Genomic DNA, 20,006 nt, shown 5'->3' with positions numbered 1-20,006 from the left:
ACTTATTTCTGACCTCATGGATAAGCTCAAGGATGCGAAGTATTTCACCAAGCTAGATGTCCATTGGGGATACAACAACGTTCGAATCAAGAGGGGAGACAAGTTCAAGACCACATTCTGTACTAACCGAGGACTCTACGAGCCCATGGTTATGTTCTTTGGATTAACCAATTTGCCTGCCACCTTCCAGTGGATGATGAATGATATCTTGAAAGATCTCATTGCTCAGGGAAAAGTCACCATTTATTTGGATGACATCCTCATCTTCACAAGGGACAAGGTGGAACAGCAAAGAATTGTATGGGAAGTCCTAAAGATTTTGTGCAAGAACAAGTTGTTCTTGAAGGCAGAAAAATGTGAATTCGAGGTACTTGAAACTGAGTACCTTGGAGTCATTATCAGTGAAGGATCCATTAAGATGGATCCGATCAAAATTGCTGGTATCATGGACTGGCCAGTACCTTCCAAAAAACAGGAATTACAATTGTTCCTGGGGTTCACCAATTTTTATCGACAATTTATATGGCATTACAGTGCGATCATCAAGCCCATGACGAAACTCACAGGAAAGGTCCCTTAGACATGGGGGAAGGAACAACAAGAGGCGTTTGAGGAACTCAAACGCCAATTCGCAACAGGAGTCATTTTGGCAATGCCAAATGACTACAACCAGTTTTGCATGGAGGCAGACTCCAGCGAAGGGGCAATTGGTGCCGTCCTGTCACAGGAACAGGAAGGGAAATGGCGCCCAGTTGCATTCCTATCAAAATCTCTTTCCACGACAGAACGGAATTACGAGATTTATGACAAGGAATTACTAGTGATAATGATTGCCTTAGAGGAATGGCGACATTATCTTATGGGTGCCCATCAAGATTTCGAAATCTGGACGGATCACTCAAATCTACAATATTTCCGCAAACCTCAGAAACTCAACCACCGACAAGCGCTGATGGGTTACTGAGTTGGCGGAATACCATTTCACACTCAACCACAAGCCAGGAGCATCCAATAGGAAGGCCAACCTCTTGAGTCGGCAGGCTGATCACGACCAAGGCAAGAAGGACAATGATGATATTGTCCTCCTAAAGCCAGAATTCTTCCGTGCCCTAATAATGCCCACAGAGGAAGAAATTCACAGCAAAATTCAAAGAGCAACCAGCGATCACCAACGATGGGACAAAGGAATCACTTCAAGTCTCAATCACGAGAAGGGGGTCATTGAAAAAGACCACCTCCTACACTACGACGGACATATCTATGTCCCTCGTGACCACACGCTACGGGGAGAGCTTATCTCCCATTGCCATGACCACGTTTCTGCAGGACATCCAGGCATCGAAAAGACCAAGGAATTAGTCTTAAGAGATTACTGGTGGCCTAAACTACGAAAGGACGTGGAGACCTACATACAAGGATGCGAAGCGTGTCAAAGGACAAAGGCTGACACACAGCGGAAGGCAGCTCCGCTGCATCCTAACACTATACCCTCTCAACCTTGGGAACATGTCTTGGTCAACATAATCACTGGATTTTCAGAATCTAAAGGCTACGATGCAGTATTAGTCATTGTAGACCGATTCTCAAAATACATCGTGCTGATTCCATGCACAAAGGAGCTCTCGTTGAGCAGATGGGCCAAGATCTTACGCGACGAGATCATTTGCTGATTTGGGGTCACCCCCTCCAAAGTCATCTCTGATCGGGGACCACAATTTGTATTGAAATTCATCACCGAGCTATATGTGATGATGAATATTCAAGGAAATCCATCAATGGCTTACCACCCTCAGACGGATGGACAAATAGAACGGGTTAACCAAGAACTCAAAAAATACCTTCGAGTCTTCGTTAACCACAAACAGGACGACTGGAGTGAATGGCTGCAGTGGGCAGCATTTGCTCACAACAACCGCCAACACTCTACAACAGGCTTTTCCCCCATCAAAGTAGTCTTTGGACGAGATAGAGAAATTCATCCAACCACGGTGAGGCCATTGGAAACACCATCAGTAACTGACTTCGTCAAAAGCCTCCAGAGAGTACACAAACAAGCAGAACACTCTCTGAATAAAGCCGCTGAGGTTATGAGAAAGGCTTATGACAAGCACACTCGTCCTGCGCAGGAGTACCAACCAGGCGACAAAGTCTGGTTGGATTCGACCAACCTTCATCTTCCCCGACTGGTGAAAAAGCTAGACAATAAACGCGTTGGTCCCTTTGAGGTAATCTCCAAAAAGAGGCCCTCTGCATACAAGCTAAAGCTACCGCCAGGATGGAAGATCCACAACAAGTTCAATGAACGATACTTAACTCCGTATGTCCCCCCAGAGTTTTCCAACCAGGAAAAACCTCCGCCGCCTGAGCCAGATCTCATGAAAGGTGAAGAAGAATATTGTTAGCGACTGATTGAACAAATAAGATCAAACAACTACACATGACTCACACTTCGGTCAGGCATGTATAAGTTGCTCGCAGGTTTGTTCTCAGGGAGCACGCACACTTAGTATAAGAGAGTGAGTTCTAGCCAAGTTATCGGGTGAATAAACTTTAGTTCGAGACTGAGGTTTAAGACCTGCAGTCGAGCTACTTAAATACAGTTTGAGTTGTTCTAAGTATAGTACATGGGTCCGTAACGGTGCGTTATACACGCAGTACTAGCATAGTGCGGTGCGATCAGAGTCGGCATATTAGCATAGCAGGATTATGATGTGTGCGATTAGATAAGATAGCTGTGAAATCATAACAAATATGAAGTAGAGGAACTACTTCAGGACCGTGACTGCATCATCAGTCGAGGACACAGCTGGAGAACCATAACCGAATATTTGGTCAAATGGAAAGGATACCCAGTGAAGGAAGCTACTTGGGTCAAAAGGAGCAACCTCGCCCATGCTGAAGAACTCGTCGAACAATACGAGAACAAGGAAGACTGTGTAGAGGATCACGATTTGCGACACTTGGAAAACGAAGGGGGATGTATAACCATATCATCTCCTGGCTCTTCAACTGAGAGCTCAACATTCTTTCCAGTCCCAAATGGGAATCATACCAATCCATTATTCTCTAACGAGCAGGACTTTTATTCATCAGACACAGATGAAGATGTCTTTGAAGATGAGTGTTCCTTGTCTCCTCTAATGACTCAGACAGACCCCAGCTTCCCTCTAGAAGAATGAGGCATGTTTGCTTGGGAACAAAACAAGGACTACAAATCGGATATGGAATCTACTAACTCCCTCGACTCAGGGAGTGAGTACGTCTAAAGGACTGTCAGGATGACAGTCTTAGTCGGGGGGTATTATTATGACTTCACCCCTATTTTTCCTTATCTTATCTTATCCTTATCCCTTGGAACCCCGGACCTACCTATCTTATCTCTTGGACCCATGATATTCCGCCGGCATACTCCTTACCCGTTTACCCAGCTGCCGTCACCCCAATTCCCAGCTGCCGCATCCCGGATGACTGATGACCTGCATGTACCATCACGCTTCTCCTGATGGCATCATGCTTCTTAGTAGTTGGACAGGAGTCAATGCTAGTTAAGGGCAGTCTACGGGATGCAGCCCATTCAGATGGAGTCCCATGCGAATGCAGGTGATATGCGCTCTTTACTCTCATTCGTCAGGAGTACACTTCTTTTAGTGTCCTCACTTCTCATTCGTTGAAAGGCGCACTTCTCATTGCATGCACCCTTGTAGATACTATTCTTAGTACGAGTCTAACATGTATTTAAGCTAGCCTACACTGTGGCCTTAGACCCCAGCTTTGGCTAAGGTTATATACTCCTAACTCTTACAAGCTCCTTGCTTTCACTATAAGTGATGCCTAACTTCTCACAATCCACCAACGCCTCTCTAACACTGAATCACCGAACGCGAGTGACAGGATAGAGATCAGCCTTGGTTCAGATTAGAGTTAGTGCTTAACAATAATCTGACCATTTATAATCATTAGATGCATGTGGCAGGTGACACTTCACTAACATTGCATGTTTTGGTGGCTGAGGTCCAAAACATGGCAACTAGAGAGAGGAACATCGCAGTTTCTCAAAATGAAATAGTGATTCATATTCCCATTAACTACATGTCATGTTTTATATTGGTTTTATTTGCATAACCCCCACTGCCAGGGTGACACCATCCATATAGTAATAGATGGTATTATGGTAATGGTCTGCAGGACAGGAGGTCCTATCTATATATCTATATACTATATACTGTTCTGACTGCATGGTTACTCCAGGTGACAATAACCAGACAAATATGCTCAATATCGAGGATTGCCACTTCACATTAAGTAAGCTTTGGCACAATCTGCCATGATCGTGGGTGCCTTCTCACCTTTTTGTTCTCACTCTTGAATCTCATTCTCTTGTGCTCATCATTGTCTGTCCCTCATGTTTCATCTCTTACTGGTAATGGATGACTTTCCATAACAATTTGGAGTTCCAAATGGACTTTCAGATCTACATTAAAATTATTTAGAACCCACATATTGTAGATTTTCAAACCATAACACCATTATCCTTGACCTCATAAATTCTGAAATAAACAGTTCTTGGCCCAGTCTCAATCTGTTTCACTTTTGGACTCTGACCATATGGACAACATGGATCCCTTTTACATGATGCTGCTGGCTGTCCAGGATGATTCCAGGGATGAGGAAGAGGTGACTCATCACTTAGCAGTTTGGAAGTATGCTGTTCAGCTCAGATAAGTGGGACTCCAGGATTAGCAGGGAACCCTCGCAAACGTGCAAGGGGCTCAGTTGTAAGGTACTCTACTTATATACTCCTGTAAACTATGGATAGGAGAAATGGTATCAAAGGGGGGGATGATAATGGATGTGCGATGTATTTGGCAACTCAACAAGCAGCCTGTGGACTTGTCATTTACATCAGAGCATCCAAATCAAGGAGTCTCTGCTTTGTTATTGGCCAGCAGATAGGACAAAACTGGAGAAACTGACAGGAAAGTGACCTGGGGGCTGAATTGGTGAGCATCCTCAATGTTTTCATGATCCAGCAGTGTGTTGAGGGTGGAAAAATACAAGTTGAGCTAAATTATTGCCAGCTAATTAAGGAGCACATTGTTGTGTCTGATCAGAATTGAAAGGAAATTGAAATAAAGCATCCAAAAGAGGAAAAGCTGGTATTTGGAACAGGTTTAGATGATGGTTTGAAGCTGGAAGAGGGGTCCAAGGCCTCATCCAGATAGGTGGTTTGGAAGTGGGTCGAATAATTCCAAAATTTTTGAAACAGCTTACCAATCGTGCCAGCATGTTGGCAAGTCACACTCTAGAACCAAATCTGAATTTGAAACCCAGTTCTAAACATTATGGAAAGTCATCCAATATCTCAAGATCCCAATGATGGCAATTGACCATGTCCCTGGCCAATTGGCCTCCCTTAACGTGGACTCAGGATCAATGCAGGAGGAGGAACTCGGATTTTATTGCTAGAGCTATTATTTCCTGGGGGCTGTTGAGGCAATGTAGGGTGGCATTTACTCAGTATTCTAGGTGCCTCTTAGGTGTATGAGCCACCTTCAATGTACACCACAAACCCAAAATGTTGATGGGGCAACATTTGAGACAGACGAGGAAAGGAGATCAGGGATAGATATTATACTTTGCTTGGCTAGACGTCAATTCAATGTTTCTCTTATCTTGGTCAGTGTAATGTGGTTGTGAGATAGTGAAGCAATGTCAAGAGACACGGCATGGGCTGATGTCATCGGTATGCTTGGTCCAGACAACATGTTGATGCTCTGCCAAGCGACCTCAACTTTGCTTGGGTTGAGATCAGCCACCTCGATGCCCTGGTTATATATCAGCTTCAAAACCATCTCCCAATGATCATTGCTCTCAGACTTCTCTAGTGATGTAGGCACTTCGTCCTTTATTGCCAAGTCCAATGAGCAAAACACCCCAATTTGGATACTTATAGCATCACACGTGAACCATTAGCCCATTAGGTCACCGTCACAGTCCAATCTTCTTCACGTCCATGGTGGCTCCTTCACTTGTCCTTGTCGACAACTCCTCCTCTGCAAACCTTCTAAGTCGCCATCCAACTCTCCCAGAGCTCACTGATACGCTCACCCACAGGCTACCACTGTGGCAGAGAGCTTGCCTATCCCCAACATGAAAGTCAACCTCATTCTTTGTTTCCTACTTTTCCCTCAGTCCATGCTGATAATAAATGCCACTTGTACAGGTAGACTGTCAGCTGTCGACGATGAACTGGTCCCTGATAACAGTTGGGGTGAATTCCCCGGACCCAGGAACTGTCTATGTGCCTGGCCTTCTTGGTACGATGCCGAACTTCTTTGAGATTCTTACTTGTACCTTTTCAGTGATTCCTCTGAATCCAGAAAGCATTATCAATGTCACTGATGAAGAGAAGACCTGGATAGATGTGCAGTATGAAGAGGCAGGAGAAAGTTGGACGGCAATGTGTGTGCCTGTATCCATTATAATCTCACTAACTAACTAACCTATTCTCTTTAGCTTCTAAATAATTGCTACGTTGCAGACAAACGAAAGAATGGCAAGTCATTGGGCAAAAGTCACTGGACTGCACCTACTGCCGCCTCAAGAATCAACAGTGCTGCACCACGGATCAAGCTCATAATCAAGAATGCAATTGTGAAGGGTGCTGCCGGCATAACTGGTTCTCGAAAATAAGAGTGGCAGTCATGTATATATTATATATATTGTAATGAGATTGTAAAATGACCGCAATAACAAATCCCAGCTATAGCATAATCTGTATATCTTTAAAATGGTCTGCACCGAGGTTGGAATAGTGTTTAAAGGAGTATCTGTAGGACGGGTTTCCCATGTTGCAGCAACAATTGGTACAACATTAATCCAATGTCGTCAGGGCATCCCTCTGATGTTCTGCTCAGATGAAGTAAAAACACCCCAGAATAATGTCATTGCTATATATTTATGTATGACATTGAAAAACCATCTACGCATCGCCTAATCATCTGCTGAGTTCAATCCTAACGACAGCCCAACATCTGTGCATGGCCATTACAGTGCGTCTGCCATGACATTCAATTATGAATCTTCAAACCTCCTGCTGACATTTCTTTAGGAGTGTGGTGTAGTTGATGAGCATGATTAGCTTGTTCCAGGATTTAGAAACATCTTATCCTCTGCAGAACCCTAAGACTATGTTAGAGCAAGTCGAGCCATTGCCTTTTCCTCTATTAAGATGAAGAAGGCCGAGTTCCGAGCATAGGGATTCGGGTGCAGCAGGACAAGACATCTGGCCATTGTATCCGAATCGCGCTCCTTGCGATTGCCACTCCTGCATGGACCGGTGCCCTAACGACATGGCACATGGCATGCTGGATCTTAGGCTTTCACTTCATAGGCCCTCTCATACTAGAAACGAACAACTGCTAAGAGACGGAAGGTCTGTGTCCTCTTGTTTTAAGGTTGATTCGGGTCAAAGTTTGTTACGATGAAAGCTGCTGTGTACTATACTGACAGAACATGAAACATTGTGCGATTGGACTTGTGACATAATACAAGTGGAATTTGAAGAGATCTATCGTGCTGGCAGCGTCAAAGGATAAGTACGGGGCTTGACAGGCTCAGTATCAAACCTGAAAAGAAAACGAGTGCTAAAATGCGTCTGAGCATGAAGAAATCCAACAGCAACAAAGAGCAGCACTGGCCTGGCTGATGAAGTGAGAAAATTCGACCTCTGCCACAATAATGCCTGCAAGGCAGCTTCGGCACGAATCTAGACTTCCTCGCCGGTAGCCCTCCTTGTCACCCAATGCTTGTATCACGTCCATGCCCCAACATCCTTCCTACCTTCAGAAGCTCCAAGCTTGTCAAGTTCCAATCACCAACGCATCTGTCCCTGTGATTCCAGCTGGAGAGCCCCTCCTTCCTGCACTATCGGATCATCCACTGCCTGAGGGGACGTCGTGGTAGCTGCATGTTCAACACAATTCTCTTACGATTTCCGACCACTACGCACAGATTGGGTCTTCACAACGGACATGCGCACTGTAATTGGCAACATCTCGGTCTCAGCGCTGCAGGTGTCATTGATTCCCCATCATCCATGCAATCACATTCACGCACACAGTACAAGTAGCCGCCCACCATACCTCGGACCCCATCACCACTGTACGACGATAGAACACCTTGTCAAACTCTCATGTTCTCCTACATGTATGCGCAGCAACTTTTGATGATCACTACTGTTGTTACGCCCACTTCCTTCATCACGATCCGACATCCCCCCCACCCATGCTGCATTTGCCCTGAGCAGGGCCAGGTAGCTCTGGGATTATGGGAGTGTTATATGATGTACTAAGGAAAAGGTGGTCACACTAGGTTGGTGGTGCACCGGCGAGGCCCAGGCCAAGTCTGCAGCCCACCCTCTGCGTTTTCACGTCTTCCCTCCATGCGTGCTTCGACGTGAAGCCAACCTTTCTGATTAGTTTCTACTAGCGATATATGCATCCAGCAAATGACTACGACCTGGCCATGAATGGTAACACCGCCGCATCACAAACCAAGTCTTCCTTCGCTAATTTTATCGACATCAAATACTCGTCACAGCCAACCCAAGTTTCCATGTCCAACCTACCAAACATCACAGCGATATCTTACAGCTACGATGGCTCTCCTTGGTCTCGTGATGGTTCCAGTTCCCATTTTCTGATCCGCCGACGACTGAATGGACATCCCATGTCTTTCATGTACACGAATACTTTTATGTCCTCTCTCACCGTGAGAGCGTATATGCCACTTGGACTCAAGCCGATTGTTATGAGGTATATTTGCTCTCCCCATCCTAGGCCCCTACCCCGGAACGTGATCCCTTTTATCGGGGATAGGTCATCTCCAAAACGTTCTTCGACTTGCGCAGGGCCTCAGGAGATGCATCAACACTTGGAGAAGGTCCCCGCATAAACTGGCGGCATCTTCCTTCCAAGGTTTCAGTGGTACACCGACGGTTTGATAATCGAATTCTTTCCAAAACTACCATGCATCTTTCAACGGATTTGGATTTAGACACTAGATGGTCTTTGAATAATATTTGGTCCAGGTGCGGCTCAATACAACTGTCTAGACCTTGAACTTGAACATTTGAGTCATGAGGGAGAACAAAACTGACTGAATTATGAGACCTTAGTAAGAAACAGGTGGTAGCGTGTACGTGTACATATACAACGGCCGCGACTAGTGTTCTCGAGTGGCGAGCGGGTAGCTTCGTCCGAGGCCTAAGGTGGAATGAGACAAGTTTCATTCCATGACTGAACAAGTCAGAGTGAACTGTTAATTGGGAATCATGTATCTCGCATGCCTCCCGGTCGTTCCCACAGCTGGGTGGCGACTATTTTGGGCGAGTCAAAATAGAATCAAAGTGCAAAATGTCGGATTTTGCCTCAGTCAAAATCTGGGGAATTCCCTAATAAGGAAATATCGAACGATTTTGCCTCACCCAAAATTGGGATCTCGGATTTTGATTCTATTTTGACCACCCCAAAATAGTCGCCACCCAGCTGTGTCCTTCCCTTCATAGTTTGGTTCTCCAACAAAGTAGAATGAGACCTAATGAGACAGTCACGAGGCTGACAAAGCATGAAACTTGGCTTCTCGCATTACTAGTCTGCTACTTGCTCGGAGAAAACACACGAGCCGCTCGCGAGATCGGTGACCGTGCAGGTGACAAGTGAGCGAGCGAGGGCGAAATGACGCGTCGTCGGAGTTTGAAACCGGATCACCGCCTAACTAACCCTAGCCGAGGTGACCCGAGCTGGCGACGGAGCGATCGGTCCCCGCGAGTCCGACTGAGAAACGCTGACTCGGAAAGCAAGGTATCGTAGACGTCAGCCGACGACCATCTGCCCAAGAATGTCGATCATAGGTAGGTAGGTGGTATTACATGACAGTCCCATGACTCGATGTAGCCTACATCAAGTGATTTATATATATACATCAGTTTATAACTCAAGTCGACACTTATTTCCTCAATGTTCAATAACATTGGAGAAGTAATATGTCGAAGACAGCGCTATTTACCAGCCTACCCAGCTATCCATTGATCAGCGGCCGGTACAGACCAGCACCGCCTTTGAAGTTTCTGATACATTCCGAATACGAAGGAAATCACAACATGTAACAGTCCATATACTTACACCTTTTTACCAAAGGACCGTCAATATCATGTTTCGCTTCGCACACAAAGTTCGAAATGTAGACTTACAGTTCAAAGTCTCGATAAATACTCTACCAGGTACTCATAGTCGGACGAATCAAATCCATAGATAGAGTCGATAGCAACGTCGGAATCGTAATAATCTTCCTCGTCATGATCTGACCGGTCAAAGAGTTTTTTCGTAGGAAGCGGATAGAGCAAACCGGGAGGAAGATCTGTTGTTTCAACGTGAATACGCTCATCCTGAGAACCAAGGGACGCAAGCAACATGCGGCGACGATGTCGTGCCGTTACTTCGATAGAAAATTTGGTACATCCATAATCCTGGACAGCTAGCCGCGCTAGGCGTACCCACTGGGACATGCCACTGGCTCGACTTCGGCATGACTTGTCACTGAGTAAGATAGACGACAGATGAGGAAAAGGTAAGGATACTGTTTTGTAGTGTATTGCAAACCCCTCCACATCTTTCAAGTTGTCCACCAGTTCCAAACGATTTAACGATATCAAAGAGCGGAAGAACTCGGCATCAGTAGGTGATACGGAGCACCGCTGCAAACGCAGTGTTTGCAATTTCAGTAGGTCTGTGAAGTGGCTGCCGAGATTAGGATTGTAGGAAGACTTGTCGCCTAGAACCTCGAGATATTCGAGGTTCGGAAAGCGAAGAGAGCCTAGGACACATGAACAATTCCCCAGTGCATGCAAAAACTTGTGATGGGTGTAATCAAGTTGAACTGCGAGCGATCGCAGCGAGTTGGAGGCTAATACGATGGGTTGATTCTCCCTCTGGCTTCCACTCCAATTCTGACTAAATTTCGGCAGGATGAGTGTTTCGAGAGACGGGAAGCACATGAGTATAATCCGCATGTCTTCATGTCGAAGAGATGTGAGCTCGAGTTTGGTAAGGTGGGAGATTGATGCTGTGTTTAAGGGTGAGCCTTCACGCCCATTAGAACGGAATGAGTAAATGGAATCAAGTAAGAGGGGAGCGCCTCGCGGCGATCCTTGGACATCAATGGAAAGGCTAACGAGATGCGGAGTTGACATCGGCCGGTACAATACAGAAAAGAATTCGGCACCCTGGGTGTCGCTGACACTCAGCGAAAGTGTCCTCGTACGCACAAGATGGACCGATGTCAACTCCGCAACTCGAAATCCAGATGATCGACTGAAAGTAGCCGGCCCAGTCATCCGGAACCCACCTCGACCAAAGATGACTTGGACGTCAACATCCAGAAGTCGGGTCTTTGATCGTTCAAGGAAGAGTTCGGCAGGTGGTATATGGCTTTGATCATGTATATAAATGGTGGTCCAAAGTTCAGATGCCTCAATAGCAACATCCCGCCAACGACGACAGATGCTGCACAGTACAGCAAGGAAGGGGCTGTGCTCTATTGGAAACAGGCTGTTAATCACAGTGGCAAAGATGTAGGCGAGAAGTTCGTTGGGTAAACACTCGTTGATTCTGTTGGTCGCAGTCGATCTGGCTGCTCCTTGTCTGATTTTGTTGCAGGAAGGCTAATAATCAGGTAAGCGAATGAAGAACCCAAGAGGACATGTATTATACCTCTGAATTTGGTGCCTTCGGGACCGTGTATCGTTTCTTTCCTTTAGTTTTCTTCTGTATCATAGCAGTCGATCGATGGGAGGGCAGGACAAACGACGGGAAGTGTGACAGTTTGCGTTACTCGTGTTAAGCTGCTGGGAACTGTTAGGAATCGTCTGCCCGTTAGGAAGACCAGAAGACCAGCTGATGTAACTCACTGCATTGGCAGTAAATAAGTGTAAACTAATCTACGCCGTGCCCTAATCTTGCTGTTTCGTAGCCGCAGTCCACCCATGAATCAGTGGCCGTGGGTAAATATCTATAACAAAGCCGGCTTACCTGAAACGCTGGTTACAAAAAATTGGAAGAATACCACCAGTCCCTCAGGCTTCCTCTGCTGGAAAGGGGAGTCCCAACCAGGAATCATGGTGGTCAACCGACGATATTTAGCTGCGCGGCACCGGTTTACATCGGTCCGAAGTGCACCTGACCGTTTCACAGCCACCTATACAACTGCCAAATTCAGAACCAAGTGTCTGTCTCACTTTCTTGCTTCTGGTGAAAGTGACGTTTACGACTCTATCAAGTCAATATTGCTGCCGCCTCATTTCATCTCGGGATGTTGCACTGTAGGACTGCCTCCACCTCAAGAAAGGGCCCTGAAACCCCCATCGAATCTCAAACACCGACCGTTGGTAGAGGATGATATCCGAACAGATGGACAGAGCATAGGATTCTCATGTGTGAATGAAGATTTATGGTGTAATGCGAAGTGTAATGATAAGGGTACGAAGCACAAGGAGACAAGCTCATGCCGAAGAGGATACCGGACGAACGTGCGTGTTCTTTACCATCATCTCTGATTCTGTGGTTCAAGTACTAGTACTTTTTCAGTGTTCACGGGAAAGGACATTCACTAGAGAAACAGACCTGTGTGAGGAGATTGGTCACATTGTTATGTGATCTCTGAGAGACAGGTCGCCTTGAGGTGGTTCCCTCTTCAGCTTCCCTGGCGTGCCCATTCGCAGTCGGAGGCAATGGTCGGTAAATTCTCGGAATGGTTTTCATCCCTCTCATTCTTGGGATTCTAGGCCTTAAAGAGCGTTTTCTTGAGGCTAAATGTCATCCTGAAAGAAAAAAACTCGTCGTGATAGCTACATGACCTAGCTTCCTTTCTTCGTACTGGAGCCGCCCTTCTCGTAGACATCTCCTTGGTGAGTGGAGCCTTGCACGATCATGTACGAAAGTTATGTGATGAAGGTGTAAATCCTCCATTCATAGCTCGACTACCAAGCTTATTTGGTTTCGGAAGCAGTCAATACCACCCAGGACACAATCCAAGGAGATAGGAAGCCGACTACGACAACGGACATGCTACCAATTATACCAGTTCTGTGAATGGTAACGTTTCAGTTGTATGATGAATCTCTTTCTCATCCTTCTTCCTTAGCTCTGCGCAGACATCAACTTGGAATCGATCGTGTTGGAACGACAAGAAAGTACATCGGTCCGGATACTTCCGTCTATCATTATCGCCCACCAGTCTTTTGGCTCGTCGATTATCAGAATTCTACCCCCACCCCCACCAATTTATGTCACAGCGCTATTCCTGCACCGGACACCTTACCGGCTTCTCACAACAACTGATCATGATCCCCGTTCCCCGTTGTATCATCTGCCTCAATCTTACTCCCGATCGAACCGATAGAGGAATTGTGCATTGTTAGGATGCAAAGGCCTACCCAAATCGTAGACCCTTACGATGATCGGAACCGTTTATCTCTTCTAAATGAATTGCGAGATCTTTCTCAGGCTTTCAGGGTAGGAGAGAAGATATCCACGCACGTGGGTGTCCTATTTTTCAACCCAAAGATCTGAGCTTTTCTCCGTCATACCGCCGAAGCCCGTTCGCTCTCTTCCCTAACCCCAGAATGTGATGCTACTAGAACATCACTCCGCCTACAAAATCTTGCGCAGAGAGGAAGTCGGGCCGTCGCCGAACATTGGACCCTTTTACTTACGTTGTGGTAGAGCGAGTCCCGCCGTCACGAAACCATTCATACTCTTTTTCCTCCATTGAGATGGGGAAGGCTGGATCTGCCGACGACTAAATCATATTTCTCGCGTCCCGCTTCCCAGAAGAATACACGTGGTTGGCGATATATGCATTCAAGAAACGACTTCTCGCAATCAGGAAAACAACGCCATGACAGCAACGTGAGTGGTAGCGTCTCCGCTGCACCATGATCCTCTCCTTCTGCCACACCATGTACTCGTCACAACTAATCCAATCTACTATATGGAACGCCATCTTACAGCTACGGACGTAGCATACAGCTCTCCTTGGGCTTGCGATGGTTCCCACTTTCGGATCTGCCGACAATCGAACAATCACCTTCCCCACGCGTCCTCCTGCGAGAGAAGAGTGCATGTGCATGTAGACCCGAGCCGGAACATGTTACGACTCTCTCCGTCCTAGGCCCCTCCACCCCAGAACGTGATCCTCTTCGCGGGGGTAGATCACATTTTTCGACTCTCGTACGACTGTGCAAGGTCCTTGTACGTAGAGGAGAGTCGCTATGAACAACACAAGACGTGTCTTCTGATGAATGAGGGGTAGAAAGGACCTCAAGTGATCTAGGTCGATTATCAGCCGGTCCGCGTCTACACGTTGAACGAGACTCGGTTTCTCTTCTTTGTTGTGGAGCTATCCTTCTTACTTCCAGAGTGGAGCCTCGCACGATACGCAAAGGCAGGTCTTGTCCTCCATATATAGTTCCGATTGCAAACTTCTCGGAATGGCAAGCAAACGGGAAGTCGCCTACGATAACGGGCGTGAGACGACTCGACTGTGCCGGGACAGTGAATAGTACGGTACTGTCTCCCCTGCCTCAGGTTCTCTTGCTGATTCTCTTCTTTCTTTCACAGTCGACGTCGTTGGTTATCCCTTTGATCGTCGCCCCTTGCTTCATACACTGCGATCTACGTGGAATGTACGACTCTTCCTGAACTTCAAGTTGCCGACGATCGAACAAACATGAATTTTCTCCCACACGCGAAGACCGGAAGACGCGCGTGTTTCTCGAGATGTCGTCATGAATAAATTGTGAGATCCTAGGAAGTAGAGAGAGGACATCTATACACGTGGCTGGTCTATGCTTTTTGACCAGCTGTTTCTTACCCGCGCAATCTCCCACCCCTCTCCCTCTTCGCGGGTAGATCACAACTCACACCACCTCCAAAAACGTTCTTCAACTCTGTAGCCCCGAGTCGCGCCATCAGGAAAGCGTGTGACTATCATGGACGCTTCCTCTCCTCCGTTGAGGTGGAGAAAGGACAAGTTACGGGCGCAAGGACTAGGCCCTTCCTTGCCATGCTGTTTGTCAGGATACAAAATCAGGTTCGCCCACTGTGAGGTTAACAAAAATGTCCTCCTGCAGTACACCCTATTCCGTGGTGCGTTGGCTAGAAGGAAGGAAGTAGAACCGTGGGCCGTTTATAGAAGGAGGCGTGCCGTTGCCCTTCCCTCCTTTGAGATGGAGAACGCCGAGTTCCGAGCATAGGGATTCCGGCGCCGTGGCACAGGACACGACATCCGAATCGCGATCGCAACTCCTACGCTTCGGAAGACGAACTGGTGCCCTACGATATGGCACCTTGTTTGTTGGATCTTAGGCTTTCGCTTCATCGCAGGGTAGAGGATATGTGCGATAACGCGGGAAGGCAGGATTTTCGTAACCTCGTGCGCAAGGGTTTGTTTACCGGCGAGTGTTGATCTTCGTCGAGGATTATGGCTCTTACCTGGAACGCGCCTCCAGGTTGGCTTCGTCATGGACTGCGATAGAATAAGCCTCTCGTATTGGGAACGAAGACGACGACATCTACTGGGTGTAGAAGATATTGGTCGTAACCACAGAGATTCGTTTTACTTAAACATGGACCCCACGAAATTACCGCAGTTCCAGGAAATGGCCGGGAAGGAGCGACGAAGATCGGCGCCCTCTTGTTTCGGTGCTGATTCTCGGTCGCTTGAAGTTTGTTACCCGCCTAGACTGATGAAAGCTGCTGTGTTACTATAGCAATAGAAAAAAAGCATCGTTTGTTAAAGGGTGAGGCATATGATCCAAGTACGGGGCCTGACAGGCTCGATATTAAATCGAAAAGAAACGGAGTGCCACAAAGCGTCTGAATCGAACAGAACACGAAGAAATCAACAACACCCAGCAGAACCGGCCGTGGAATAACGAGACTGACTAAGCAAGATGATTCGACCTCCGCCACTGCAAGGCGGCTTCGGCATGAACCTGCCCTAGAACAAGACTTGGTTTGCTGGCGTTACTCGCCCAACCGCGTCACCCAATGCTCGTATCACGTCCACGACCCAACATACTTCCTTCCAGTCACCAAACCTGCATCTGTCCCTGTGGTTCCGGCTAGAGCGCCCCCTCCTTCCTGTACTATCGCCGGATCATCTGCCGCCCGAGGGGAGACGTCGTGGTAGCTGCGCGTTCAACACGACTCTCCTACGCATGTTTCCGACCACTACGCACAGATTAGGCTTTCCGACGATGCACATCGGACATGCGTACTGTAATTGGTTCTCCCTTTGCTTCGTCATCCATGCAATCACATTCACCCTTTGCAAGATCGCTCCTCCTCAACATCAGCCTTGCATCACCACAGCACGACGATGGAACACCTTGTCAAACTCTCATATCCTTCTACATGTATGCGCAGCGACTTTTGATGATCACGACTGTCGCTTCCTTCATCACCTACTCCCAACAGAGCGACCTCTCACCTGGCGTCATCGCCCCCCACCCACGCGACATCTTCCCTTCGTATACGGGATGAAGACTGACGTATTTTGGGCTGACGTGACTGGGGAAAAGTAGACAAAGGTGGTCATGATCCTCTCTCGTGGACGGTCCACCCGTGCGTCCGTCTTCCTTTGCGTCTCCCTGCTCACTGATCGTGGGTTTCCACTCTTCAAGCTTCATTGATCGATGACATCGTGGAGCCAGCTTTTCTCATCCGTACGGTTTCTACTGGCTGGCGATATATGTGCATCCTACGACAACAGCATGAATAGTAACACCGCCCCATGATCCGAGTCTTCCTTTCGCAGGCCGCTAATTTCATCGGCGTTCCCTCCATCACGTACTTGTCACAGCCAACCCAAGCTTTGATGACCAACCTACCGACCTACCAAACAACATCTTACAGCTACGATGACATAACAACTCTCCCCGGTCTCGTGATAGTTCCAGTTCCCACTTTCTGATCCGCCGACGACCGAATGGACATTTCTCAGTAGACCTTCCCACATACGCGAATACTTGAGATGTACGCCACTTAGACCCGAGCCGAGGCATATTCGCTCTTCCCCGTCCCAAGTACTCCCTCTTCTCGGGAATAGGTCACCTCCCAACTTATACTGCCTGTGAGAGTGTGTACACGTCGTTATGAGGCATATTCGCCCTTCCCGTCCTGCTCCCTCGTGATCCTCTTCTTGGGAATCCAACTCTCATGTTTATCTTCTCTCGCCCGGGACATATGAGGTATATTGGCTCTCCTCGTCCTACTCGCTCATGATGACGTCCAGGAATCCACATGAACGCTTGGAGAAGGTCGATCTGCCCCTCAAACCGGTGCTGTTGTACACGAATACCACCGACAGAACATATGAGGTATATTCGCTCTCCCTGTCCTACTCGCTCTCTCCAGGACGTGATCCCGCTCCACACCAACGCTTGGGAAAGGTCGATCTATGCGGAGTCTCCCCCCCTCAATTGTATGGGACCTACGACGCCGATATGAGGTATATTCGCTCTGTCCGTCCTACTCCCTCCACCCCAGAACGTGATCCCTTTTACCGGGGATAAAACGTTCTTCGACTCTCATGTCAACCGTGCAGGACCACAGGACCAACACCAACATTTGGAGAAGGTCCCCGCCTAAACCGGTGGCATCTTCCTTCCCAAGTTTCAGTGGCACATATCGAATTCCTTCTAAACTCACCGGTCACCTTTACTAGTAGACCAATTTGGGATTTAGACGCTAAGATAGAATAGACGGTCTCTGTATGATAAATTCGGTCCAGGTGCGCGGCTCAATACCATACAGCTGTCTAGGCCTTGTCATGAGGGAGGATCATGAGTTTGAAACCCTAGCGTCATGAGGGAGAACGAAACTGAATTATGAGACCCTAGTAAAGGGGGGAAAGAAACGGTGTACGTGTACATCATATCATATACAACGGCCGCGACTAGTGTTCTCGAGCGGCGAGCGGGCAGCTTCGTCCGAGGCGGCGAGGTGGAATGAGACAAGTTTCATCGCATGACTGGGACTAGGACTAGGACTAGGACAAGTTAGAGTGAACTATTACTTGGGAATCATGTATCTCGCACATCCCTTCATAGTTTGACTCTCCCTTCCAACCAAATAGAACGAGACGAGTTTCGTCGTATGATATGAATGAAGCGAGTCACTGTAGCAAACAAGAAGCTTCCCCGTCGATAATCATAAAGCACCCCTCGGACCGTTCTTTCCTTCCTTCCTTCCCTCTGGATATAGATCTCCGAAGTTGCCTCTCTTCCAAGATCTGAGCTACTGTGACAAAGAAGCTGGGGTGAGGGGGAGCCGTGAATGTACTTTGGCGCAGCACTGAGATCATGATTCATGGAACTTGCGATCGAACGGGGCCATGTATTTGGTATGCATGCGCTATGGTTGGTGCATGCTCGTCTCATGTTCCGGCGTGATCAGAGTTTCCGGTCCCCCCGCCCCTTGTCTCGAGCAAGGTAGCCCCAGCCCGCCTGCATGTCGTCACATCGATCCCTGAGGGTTTCGGGCCCCCGTGTCGGTCGTGCGTCCCGGTCATGTATCGGATGGCGCTAGTAGAGTACGGTCTAGGTAAAGCCTCCTCACAACTAGGTCGCTTTCCTTGACAACGTGGCCGGCGGCAAAAGATCTCCCAACGAATATAGAATATACTTCCGCCTGCATGGGCTACGCGTCATCATCGTCGTCACATTTGCGTCACGATAGCACTCAGAGTTTGAGTTTGAGTTCGAGTCAACGATAAGTGGATAAGTGGAGCGGGGAAATAAGTCGGCCTACCCCTTTGAGCTAGAGCTTCTCCTGTCAAGCCCCCCCCCAAAATTTTTTCGTAGTTATTCCTCACGCCGAAAAAAAAAAACTTCTTTATCCTTTCTTTATTCATTTCGTCCCCTATAGCGAGTAGTAGTAGTGATAGTAAGATCCTAAAAACACATAAATCCAAGAACCCATAATAAAGTAGTAGTGTGTGTGTGTGTGTGGTGTACGTATGAGACAGCAAGAGAGAGAGAGAGAGAGAGAGAGCACCGAATGGTATAATGATAAACAATCGAGGGCGCCTGGATATCGAAATCACCCGCCGACACCGACCCATTTCCAGACCCTCTGCCACCCGCCCCCCTCAACGCGAGTGTCCATCTCCTCCGGCGGGTCAGGCGGGGGCGCGCCGAGACCTTCTACGGCAGCAAATGAGACGTACCCATCTATGAGGCGACACTGGAGGGAGGCAGTCCGGGGGTTGAATTTTTGCGTGGGTGCTGGGGGGAGGTCCTCCGTTGTCGAGGGCGGTGTAGGCGGGAGTGAAGGTAGGAAGGCGTGTTTAGTGGGCGAGGAGCGCACGGACATGGACCGTCGTGATAATGGTGGTGTGCTACTCCGTGGAGGCGTAGGCGGGGGCGTGAGGAGTAGGTTACCCTTTGTGTTTAGCCGGTTAGCCCCTGCATGCCCGCAGGTATGATACCGCACCTCACACAGTACCCTTTCCAACCTCGCTCGGAGGACCTGCTCATGGGGCGTCAGGCTCAGCTCGTCCTCGACTTTCCTCGTGGGCACGGGGGTCGAATGGCGGCGGCGGTGTTGGCGGGACGGCGACGGTGGGGCGCTGTTTGTCCGAAGGACGTCGCGGAGGAGTCGTTCGGATTTCGACGGGGAGGATGACGATGAAGACGACATGATGGTGGTGGTGGGTTGGTGGTGGGAAGTTCCCAAGGGGGGAGTCAAATTCGAGGGTTCAATTAAGAGGTCGTCACTCTTTATTTAATTGATGCGTGATATGGTGACATGTCACGTCACTCCCCGTGATGTTTGAGGGAAATGGGCTGTCTGGATTCGGCATGGATAGTGCACTACCCTGTTGCGTGTTGTTAGTTAGTAACGCTCCTCGCTCGTCGTCCTGCTCGACACTCGCTGCTCGTC

At 48.0% G+C, this 20,006-nt stretch overlaps 2 protein-coding genes across 2 annotated transcripts; one reads left to right on the top strand and one right to left on the bottom strand.

The window, feature by feature from the left end:
• Positions 1–10,255: 10,255 nt before the first annotated feature.
• Positions 10,256–11,834, bottom strand: EV420DRAFT_1639646 (uncharacterized protein; the record flags this gene model as incomplete). The annotated part of the gene is made up of 2 exons (XM_060476998.1): positions 10,256–11,722; positions 11,772–11,834. 2 exons carry the CDS (start codon positions 11,832–11,834, stop codon positions 10,256–10,258), a joined length of 1,530 nt encoding a protein of 509 aa, XP_060334041.1.
• Positions 11,835–12,043: 209 nt separating this feature from the next.
• On the top strand, positions 12,044–13,148 carry EV420DRAFT_1477155 (uncharacterized protein; the record flags this gene model as incomplete). Its single annotated transcript, XM_060469397.1, has 3 exons — positions 12,044–12,586; positions 12,905–12,964; positions 13,032–13,148. 3 exons carry the CDS (start codon positions 12,044–12,046, stop codon positions 13,146–13,148), a joined length of 720 nt encoding a protein of 239 aa, XP_060334040.1.
• Between the last annotated feature and the right edge of the window lie 6,858 nt (positions 13,149–20,006).

The sequence above is a fragment of the Desarmillaria tabescens genome, assembly GCF_030435595.1.
Source record: "Desarmillaria tabescens strain CCBAS 213 chromosome Unknown EV420scaffold_9, whole genome shotgun sequence".
In the NCBI taxonomy this organism is placed as follows: domain Eukaryota; kingdom Fungi; phylum Basidiomycota; class Agaricomycetes; order Agaricales; family Physalacriaceae; genus Desarmillaria; species Desarmillaria tabescens.
Note: the sequence above shows the minus strand (reverse complement) of the source record. Positions and strands in the feature narration are given on the sequence as shown.